This window comes from Propithecus coquereli, unplaced genomic scaffold (assembly GCF_000956105.1).
Source record: "Propithecus coquereli isolate 6110/MARCELLA unplaced genomic scaffold, Pcoq_1.0 Scaffold210, whole genome shotgun sequence".
NCBI lineage: Eukaryota > Metazoa > Chordata > Mammalia > Primates > Indriidae > Propithecus > Propithecus coquereli.
This window is the reverse complement of record NW_012146079.1, coordinates 3,767,478-3,777,183: the sequence shown is the minus strand read 5'-3', so window position 1 is coordinate 3,777,183 and position 9,706 is coordinate 3,767,478. Positions and strand designations below refer to the sequence as shown.

The 9,706-nt window shown below is 37.1% G+C and overlaps 1 protein-coding gene across 2 annotated transcripts in view; it reads left to right on the top strand.

Moving 5' to 3' along the window:
• The window catches only part of HNRNPU (heterogeneous nuclear ribonucleoprotein U (scaffold attachment factor A)), a 13,632-nt gene extending 4,344 nt beyond the window's left edge, over positions 1-9,288 (top strand). Inside the window, exons 2-14 of one of the 2 annotated variants that reach the window (XM_012644373.1) lie at positions 655-766; positions 852-925; positions 2,936-3,075; positions 3,634-3,733; positions 4,188-4,300; positions 4,728-4,991; positions 5,303-5,422; positions 5,859-5,987; positions 6,100-6,268; positions 6,557-6,811; positions 7,108-7,292; positions 7,669-7,740; positions 8,174-9,288. In XM_012644373.1, the coding sequence (XP_012499827.1) occupies positions 655-766; positions 852-925; positions 2,936-3,075; positions 3,634-3,733; positions 4,188-4,300; positions 4,728-4,991; positions 5,303-5,422; positions 5,859-5,987; positions 6,100-6,268; positions 6,557-6,811; positions 7,108-7,292; positions 7,669-7,740; positions 8,174-8,227 (1,787 nt within the window). In that variant the 3' untranslated portion in view covers positions 8,228-9,288. The remainder of the gene's footprint in view (positions 1-654; positions 767-851; positions 926-2,935; positions 3,076-3,633; positions 3,734-4,187; positions 4,301-4,727; positions 4,992-5,302; positions 5,423-5,858; positions 5,988-6,099; positions 6,269-6,556; positions 6,812-7,107; positions 7,293-7,668; positions 7,741-8,173) is intronic. The other variant, XM_012644374.1, reaches the window with a different exon arrangement.
• Positions 9,289-9,706: the final 418 nt, after the last annotated feature.

The window sequence follows — 9,706 nt, the reverse complement described above, 5'->3', positions numbered from 1 at the left end:
GGGGGGGGGGGGAGCTGCAGCTGCCGCTGGAGGGGGAGGAGCCGCAGGCGGCGGGAGGGAGCCCCGTCGGCCCGCGGTGGCGCCGTCGCGCTGCGTGCGCGCGGTGCGGGCACATGTCTCGGGGGGAGGGGAGAGGCCCGAGGTCCCGGGGCGGGCGCGCTTTGGCGGCTCCTGGCCGCTGTATTGTGCAAGGAACGCAGGGGCTCGGCGTGACGTCACTTCCGGCGGGAGGAGCCGGGCGGGGAGAGTAGGGCGGAAGATCAGTACAATGCGGCCGCGGGGAGCGCGGGCCCGGGTGCGGTGGGGGAGGGGAGGGGAGGGCCGCGCCGCGCGAGCTGTGCTCGGCCCCTCCCCCCTTCCTGAACTCTCGTCGCGATGCACGTGGGCTCTGGGCCTGGGCTGCGCTATTTTTCTTTACCTTTCTCGAATAATCGAGTAGACTGGGAAAATTAGTAACGTCTTTAGACTGCGTCGTTAATTCCGAGCTGATTGTTGAGTTAACATTTGCCTAATCGATTAAAATCTACTTAAACAAGGTAAAGTCGAGCTGCTTTGTGCCTCAAAAGGGAAAAGGTGGTTGGTTTTTTCTTTAGTTTAGTTTTTTTTTTCTTTTTTTGGAGCTTTGGCCTTTTATAGCGGTGTTGTGTGTTTTAGGAGACGGCAAAACAGAGCAGAAAGGCGGAGATAAAAAGAGAGGTGTTAAAAGACCTCGAGAAGATCATGGCCGTGGATATTTTGAGTACATTGAAGAGAACAAGTATAGCAGGTAGAGGATGCTAACCTAGTTTATTGTCGCCCATTATTTATTCCTTGATGGGCGACCTATATCAGGAGACAATTCTGTCTTGCAGAGCCAAATCTCCTCAGCCACCTGTTGAAGAGGAAGATGAACACTTCGATGACACAGTGGTTTGTCTTGATACTTGTAAGTGAAGCTCTTTCTCCCCCTCTCTCCCCATGTTATCAAATGGCGTGGTGTTTTTGGTGCCACCATGTTAAAAAACTTAATGCAGTATGTTGAACTTAAGTGTAGAAAACTTAGGTTAGTTTTTTAAAAGCAGGGAGATAATGGCTTATAGTCACATTACAGGACTTAAATATTTCGTTCGGTATGGGTTGTATTGATTATTTTACAGGCTCTAGCATTTTATATTTTTATGACTTGGAAGTTCTCATTCTTAAGAATGTAAAATTAATGTCAATTTTTCACTAGCTAATGGAAACTTGTAACAAAACTACCTATAACTTGTAGGCGTCTACAATAAAGTAATCTCATTTTTTGTGGAACTATATTAAGTGAGCTATTTGGGCTAGTTAAATATTTACTGATGACTTTTCCCATTAGCACACAAGTGTATTCCCTATTCTAAAAGATTGTAATATTATTTTTTCAATAACTGCTCTTTTGTTCTCAATTCCAGTTCAGTAGCTGCTGCTTTAACATAAGTTGATTTCTTCCAAAGACCTGGGGCAGCAGCAGTGGGCTATCACTGGGCCACTAGCTTTCTTCAGCAGCGAATGGTATCAATGGCAGCACTGTAAATACTGCTACTTTACCCAGTTGGGTTGCAATTGAGTATGAGGAAGTATTGCAAACCTCTAAATGGGCCTTGGCTGTCAGACTTGTATTTTTTTTGGTTAAAAAAAAGTTGTTCGTTTAGTAACTAGAAAGCATTCATTGTGACAAATAGAACAAAGGGTAGAAATAAGGGCTTGAAAAATAGGAGGTAAGGTGTCAACCTGCTTTGTTAGATGTAAGGAATTGGAGCTTAGATTCTCATGTTTTCTGGTACAAATTGTTTTTATTCAGATTTGTAAGAGAGTGTAAGTGTAAAACTCGGGATTTCTTACTGAATATTCCTTACAGTTGAGGTAGTCATTTCAGCCTTTTAAAAGAAAAAACTGCAGGTGGGAAAGTAGTTGATTTGAAAGATTTATGTCAAATTTAGTTGCTTAAATATCGTCACTAGGAATTAGCAGGATACCGAAGCAGTGATTAAAGAGGGTAATGCCGCTGTCGTAGGCTTTTAACAGATCAGCTTAGGAATATTAATTTGTCAAGTGCAATATTGGGTTCGAACAGTTTGTTGAGTTAGAAATTCTACCAGTGATTAGTAATTTAGGAGCAAAGCTAATTTAACAAAAATTCTAAACTGTAGATTTAATTCCCTCTCATCAGTAAAAACTCCTAAAGAAAGCACCATTTTAACTTGACTTTAGCTGTCCCTCAAGTGAGAACTCTGAGAAGGGTGCATGCTAATGAGCCAGTGACCCATAGGTAGCTAGGTTAAAGACACTTTGGATTTGGATAATCCGGGAAGTGGTTAATCCCTAATTGTTACTAACAGGCAAACCGGGGGGAAAGAGGACCTAGAATGCTGTAGTATTGACAGCATTTGATGACCAAGTTTGTACTTTGTAGATTTAGGCTGTCTTCACAAGGTTTAGGAAAGAATTCAGGACCTAGATCCTGGGTGTTAAGTTACAAAGTGCAGAAATCACCAGCTCATACTTTAAAATATTTGGTCGTGGCGTCCCTTCAGTTTTATTCTGGCACTGGTAAATTCTACCTGGTTCTGGCATGCTTCACTTTGATTTCCTGCTATCCTCTACTGCTTGCCTCTAAATCAAGGTAAAGAGCAGAGCAGGTATGTATTAATGTCACATTGTCTTGATTATTTTATAAACTGAAAATACACGTTAAGCCTCGGTATTAGTTTCATAGGCAGTTTACTCTTCTGTACATAATTCAAGAGTGACTTCTTGGCGGGAGTGGGGCTTAAATTGAAAATTAGAACAACAGTGTGATGTGTAAAAATGTTTTATGCAGCATTAAGAAATACATGCAAAAATTTAATAACCAAGTTTTGTCTACATAGCAGATATGTTTACATTGGATATCAAATGAGTAATATGATATTTGATATGCTTACAGATAATTGTGATCTACATTTTAAAATATCAAGAGATCGCCTCAGTGCTTCTTCCCTTACTATGGAGAGTTTTGCTTTTCTTTGGGCTGGTGGAAGGGCATCTTACGGTGTGTCAAAAGGCAAAGTCTGTTTTGAAATGAAGGTAAAAGCAGTTTTGTGGATTTTTTTTTTCTTTAAAAGAACCTTAGTGAATTTTCATTTGCCTGACACAGCTAAGTGTCAGTTTTTTGTGAATTAGGGACTTTAGAATCTTTGTTTTTTGAGACAAACAAGTTTGTTATATCAGGATTTTCCATATATAGAGCCAGGTCATTTTATCAGGCACTTGAAATGGCCAGCAAAGAGTTAAAAGAAAAATTTGGTTAGATTCCTGTTTTGTTAGAAAAACACGTTAAAGGTATATCGCAACTGGCTTTAAGTTGAGAATTGAGAAATAAGCCTTAAAAACACCAACTATTCTTCCAAATGTGAGTCAGTCAAATATTTAACTCAAACTTTTTCAATTTCAAGTTGTAGGCACTTATATCAGTTTTTAAAGTTCTTGTAATTGTTGGATAGGGAGGGGAAAGGTGAGGCAGAGTTGGGTGTCTTTGTCTAACAGCTAGAGAAGAATTAGCCCATAGTCTATATGAAATAAGCCAGAGTTAACGTTTTACCTTCCTGGGTTTATAGTTTAATCATTTAATGATATGATTTTCAGGTTACAGAGAAGATCCCAGTAAGGCATTTATATACAAAAGATATTGACATCCATGAAGTTCGAATTGGCTGGTCACTAACCACGAGTGGAATGTTGCTTGGTAAAGTTTCCTTTTTTGACTACCGTGGGTTTATGAATGTTTAGGGTCTGACTTAATTATTTTGTAATAGAAGGCATTCTGAAACTTCTGCCTGTTTTTATCCGTTCATTCTGTTAATATTTTAGAACTAGGTAATACTAGCACATAGGTGCAGACACAGGCTAAATTTTAGTTTTTGTTCCTTCACGGTTGGTTAAGTTTATGACCAATGGTTAATATAGTCTTACCCATGACACACAATTTGTCAACTAATTTTATTCATATATGTGTGTGTGTGTGTGTGTATGTATATCTCCTCTCTCTCATCAATTCAGTGTCTGGTACAGAGGTAGATTAATCAAAATGTCAGTAACAGATTATTAAGTTATGTACTCATCATTTTTCTTGCACCCTACATCTTAAGTATAATACAAAATAGATGGGATTGTTTTTAAAAATTAACTATTTTCCTTAGGGGAAGAAGAATTTTCTTATGGGTATTCTTTGAAAGGAATAAAAACATGCAATTGTGAGACTGAAGATTACGGAGAGAAATTTGATGAAAATGATGTGATTACGTGTTTTGCTGTAAGTTAAAGCTAAATTTCTGTATAAATGGCAAATTAGCTACATCTAGGAATTTTTAAAAAGCTACATCATTGTTAGCCTTCAATATGTTCTATAAATACATGAACCAGCCCTGGGTTAAAGACTTAATTTAGCAGTTGAACTGGTTGAATACAGATTTAAGGGAGAAATCACTAAGTCATTTTGAGTGAAAAGTATTAAACATGAAGTTGACCTGAAAATCTATCCCGTCTTCCAGGACGGTATCATTTCTGGTTCTGGATATATATATGTGTTTCATTGTTTATAAACATCCAAGATTTCTTAACATTTAACCTAAATATGTCTTCTACAGGATAAGCTTCCTTATTTGAATTTTAAAGTTTTTTAGAAAGCTTACAGGAGGCAGCTTTATTTAAACTCTTAAATTATTTTTCCTGTTTAACAGAACTTTGAAAGTGATGAAGTAGAACTCTCCTATGCTAAGAATGGACAAGATCTTGGCATTGCCTTCAAAATCAGTAAGGAAGTTCTTGCTGGACGGCCACTCTTCCCACACGTTCTCTGCCACAACTGTGCAGTTGAATTTAATTTTGGTCAGAAGGAAAAGCCATATTTTCCAATACCTGAAGAATATACTTTCATCCAGAATGTTCCTTTAGAGGATCGAGTGAGAGGACCAAAGGGACCTGAAGAAAAGAAAGATTGTGAAGTAAGTGGTTTTTTTGGGGAGGGAGGGAACTGCAGCATTTGAATGAACATTGCTTTTGCTTGGCAAAAATGGCATTTAGAAGAGCTGGATTAATCCCGTTCTGCTGTATATATTGCTCTTGACCAGTGATTTTTCTCTAAGTAGCTTTTTCCTTTACATGGAGTGTTAAACTTTACGTAAACAAATTAGCATAAGGACTATGAAAATTTAGCTACCCATTATTAAGCATTATAAGCTTTAAAACAATATTTTTAAATATTAGGTGGCCTTTAATAATTAAACTGAAATAACATTTTTTCTTTCCACTATAGGTTGTGATGATGATTGGCTTGCCAGGAGCTGGTAAAACTACCTGGGTTACTAAACATGCAGCAGAAAATCCAGGGAAGTACAACATTCTTGGAACAAATACCATTATGGATAAAATGATGGTAAGTAAAATGTTCAGGGCCTGATCTCAGCAAAATTTAAAATATACCAGGAGGTATTCTAGGTAAGTAACTCTTGCCCATTATTACTATCCATTTTGTTAATATAATATCTTAAAGGTAGGTGTGTGGACTTAATTAAGAATTATTTTACTTAAGCTCTTTATGTGTAAGGTAAACTGCCTTCCAGTGGCTAGGCTTGTGTTTTTTCTGTGGATTTTTTTTTGTGTGTGTGAACTCTTGAGCATCTTGTGGCTAAATAGGATTGAATAGCATAGGGTCTTTTTACATGATTAAGTGACCTTTTTTCTATAGCAATAATAGATGAAGATAGTAAATTATAATTGCCTGCTTTTCATATAGATCTAGGCTGGTATTAAAGTCTTAAAACTTGAGATTCACAAATTTAAAGGAAAATTTTTAACTTTTGAAAATATAGGTGGCAGGTTTTAAGAAGCAAATGGCAGATACTGGAAAACTGAACACATTGTTGCAGAGAGCCCCACAGTGTCTTGGAAAGTTTATTGAGATTGCTGCCCGAAAGAAGAGAAATTTCATTCTGGATCAGGTAAGCTGTATCTTTGGAAGTTGAAAAATGTTAACTGATAATTGGATTTGGTGTAGAATTAATGTTTAGGGTTACAAACTTAAAAAAAAAATTTTTTTTTTTTCTTTAAAAGACAAATGTGTCTGCTGCTGCCCAGAGGAGAAAAATGTGCCTGTTTGCAGGCTTCCAGCGAAAAGCTGTTGTAGTTTGCCCAAAAGATGAAGACTATAAGCAGAGAACACAGAAGAAAGCAGAAGTAGAGGGGAAGGACCTACCAGAACATGCAGTCCTCAAAATGAAAGGCATGGAATCTAATTCTACTGTCACTATGTTAAATCTGTTTATATGATTTATATCTGAAAAATTAATGTTTTCTCCAGCTATACTGTTTCAGGAATTAGAATAATTTTTTGTAAATATGGGTGTGTTTGGTTTATTTCTGTTTATTTTTAGGAAAATGTTATTAAGCCGTAAGTAGGTATTATAATCTATTGAAAGAATTAAAGTCATTCAGGAATGGAAAGCTTTAGGATTGGAGATACTTGCTGAGGTAGGATTCTAAGTTAGTAATTTGACTTTGTTTCCTATAGGAAACTTTACCCTCCCAGAGGTAGCTGAGTGCTTTGATGAAATAACCTACGTTGAACTTCAGAAGGAAGAAGCCCAAAAACTTTTGGAGCAATATAAGGAAGAAAGCAAAAAGGCTCTTCCACCAGAAAAGAAACAAAACACTGGCTCAAAGAAGAGTAATAAAAACAAGAGTGGCAAGAACCAGTTTAACAGAGGTGGTGGCCATAGAGGACGAGGAGGATTCAATATGCGTGGTGGAAATTTCAGAGGGGGAGGCAAGTTAATTTTGACTGTTTGTATATTTAGTTGCGAATCAAAAAGAAGTGATAGTCTTACGAGTTTAGCTAAATTTAGCATAGAAAGTTTGTTCCTCATTGATGCTATGCTGTCATAATTTAAAGTATTCATATAATTTGAAATTAAATACACTTAAGTGAATGGTTAAAATTAAACATAAATTGTCTTTAAACATTTAATTATGTCTTTTCAAAAATGAAGGAATGGTCCAGAACATTAATCTTTTGTGTAAGTAGGTATAACACAACAAAACTAAAGCATTTCTTGTCTTTAGCTCCTGGCAATCGTGGTGGATATAATAGGAGGGGCAATATGCCACAGAGAGGTGGTGGCGGTGGCGGAAGTGGTGGAATCGGCTATCCGTACCCTCGTGGCCCTGTTTTTCCCAGCCGAGGTGGTTATTCAAACAGAGGGAACTACAACAGAGGTGGAATGCCCAACAGAGGGAACTACAACCAGGTAATGATTTAAGGTCCCTGGAGGGCACTGGTATAGCTGTATAATTTTGTCTGGAAAGTTGTAGGCCTATGTTGGTGGGGTCTCAGTAATTGTAAGGAAGAGTGTGTGTGCATTGGCATTAAGAAAATGTAACTAGTGATGGTAAAATGAATCCACTTAATTTCGATTTTTCAGGTACACTGACTAGCAACAAGTCGGGTAGATTTCTCATAGTAAATAAAAATTAAAACCCTTAAGCCAGCAGAGGGTGCACAGAGTTAATGTATTCCCCTAAGATTAGTGGCTAGCAGCCTGTCCATTTCTGCTCCCTTTATTCCCCCACTGACCTAACAAGCAATTGGGCTCAGAGCTCCTGAAGAATTTTTCCTTTTCGTAGAACTTCAGAGGACGAGGAAACAATCGTGGCTACAAAAATCAATCTCAGGGCTACAACCAGTGGCAGCAGGGTGTAAGTAATTTCTTATGTGCATTAATTGTGTTTTGAGTTCCTAAGAATCAGTCTTGAAAAAGATCTTGTTCCAGACATTGAGTGTTTAGAAGTGTTAATAGGCAAGGTGCCAATTGTGTTGCAGTTGATAGGTGGAGTTTGCTATAACTTAATTTTTTTAATGAAGTAATATTATTTAATACATACGGTTCTTTTTACTACTAGCCTTAATTGTGTAAACTAACCAAGTCATGGTGTGCTTCCTTTTGTAATGTTTATTGATAATAATGGGATATTAAAACTAACTAAATGTGGTTTGATAGAAATCAGAGGTATGACAGGTATAAATTTGTTTCCAGCAGTTACTCTGAATTTAGATTCATTGTCATTTCCTAAAAGCAGTTTGAGTGGCTTATTGATGTTTTTTCTTTAAAAAAAAAATTTTCTCTTACAGCAATTCTGGGGTCAGAAGCCATGGAGTCAGCATTATCACCAAGGATATTATTGAATACCCAAATAAAACGAACTGATACATATTTCTCCAAAACCTTCACAAGAAGTCGACTGTTTTCTTTAGTAGGCTAACTTTTTAAACATTCCACAAGAGGAAGTGCCTGCGGGTTCCTTTTTTAGAAGCTTTGTGGGTTGATTTTTTTTCTTTTCTTTTTTGTACATTTTTAATTGCAGTTTTAAAGTGAATCGTAAGAGAACCTCAGCATTGTGCACGATAAGAGAATGTGTCAGTATTTCAGGGTTCTACATTTTATCTGTAAAATGTGACTTTTTTTTTTTTATCACAACAAAAGTAAAATGTTGCTTTGTACCTGGTGTCTTTTATTAAGAATTTACTCCCCCCATTTCTCACAGAGAATAACAGTCGGGAGTCATTGTCACAATATAATAGAAATGTTAGCAACCAGATTCATGTAAGGACTAAGTGGTCCTCATGAATTGCATAAGACTCTGTACTGCTCATATTACACTCCATCCTCTCTGTAGTTTGCCGGGTAGTGGAGGGGGTAAGCTAAATAGTTTCTGACAATAACTGGGAAGGCTTTTTCTTGTTAAGTAACAATGGAATTGGCATAATTGGGAATGAAGATTAAAAACTTGGAACTAAGATAGAGAAGATGGAGTGTATGTAGAAGGGCTGTTAAAAATGTAAATCTTGGTTGCATTATTTGTGGAGGCTCAAACTTGTGAAGGTTAAATACCATAATTTTTCCATTTGTTCTGCATTTTGATTCTGAAAAGAAAGCTGGCTTTGCCCATTTCTTATTAAAAAAACTTGTTGTAAATCCAGTTGTCTAATGGGATCTATATGAAGTTAGCTATGTCTGTATGCCCTTCTCCCACAAAATACTGTATAACTAGTGTGCTTGTAGTAGTTAACTCCACCATCTTTGTAAAGCTAATGAAATTGTGAGTCACCCATTTATATCTTAATTTTTAATCATGTCAGTTCTTGAATGGGTATCTCCTTAGCCTGCTGATTTCTTTTTCTTTCTAAAGAAAGTGGGTGGAGAAATTAATTTAGACGTTTGTTTGCAATAAAAAGAATTCATTTTACTCTTGTTTTGGGATTCTCGCCATCAAGGTTCAAAATCCCTTTATATAACTCCCAAAGAGGAGAGATTTTAAGTGTGCGCTTTCTGGACAGCTCATTCTTTACTCTGTACTTAGAACATTTAGGTTTTAAAAACTTAAATGTATGCTGACAATTGATTTATAATTATGAAGTAAAGTTGAATTCTTCCCTTCCCCTCCCCCCCAGACAACTTTTATCATTTAATGAGGGGAAAAGGTACTGGCTGGGAGAAGTTAACACTCAGTTTATCATCTTTACAAAATGCTAATGGCTGTCCTCAACTGATTATTTTATATACATATATGAGATACATGAAACTCTGGGAACAGATGCTTTTAGAAGCCATCATGCAAGCCAGTCATTGATTTCACTACTACACAACACTGCTAACTTAACTGT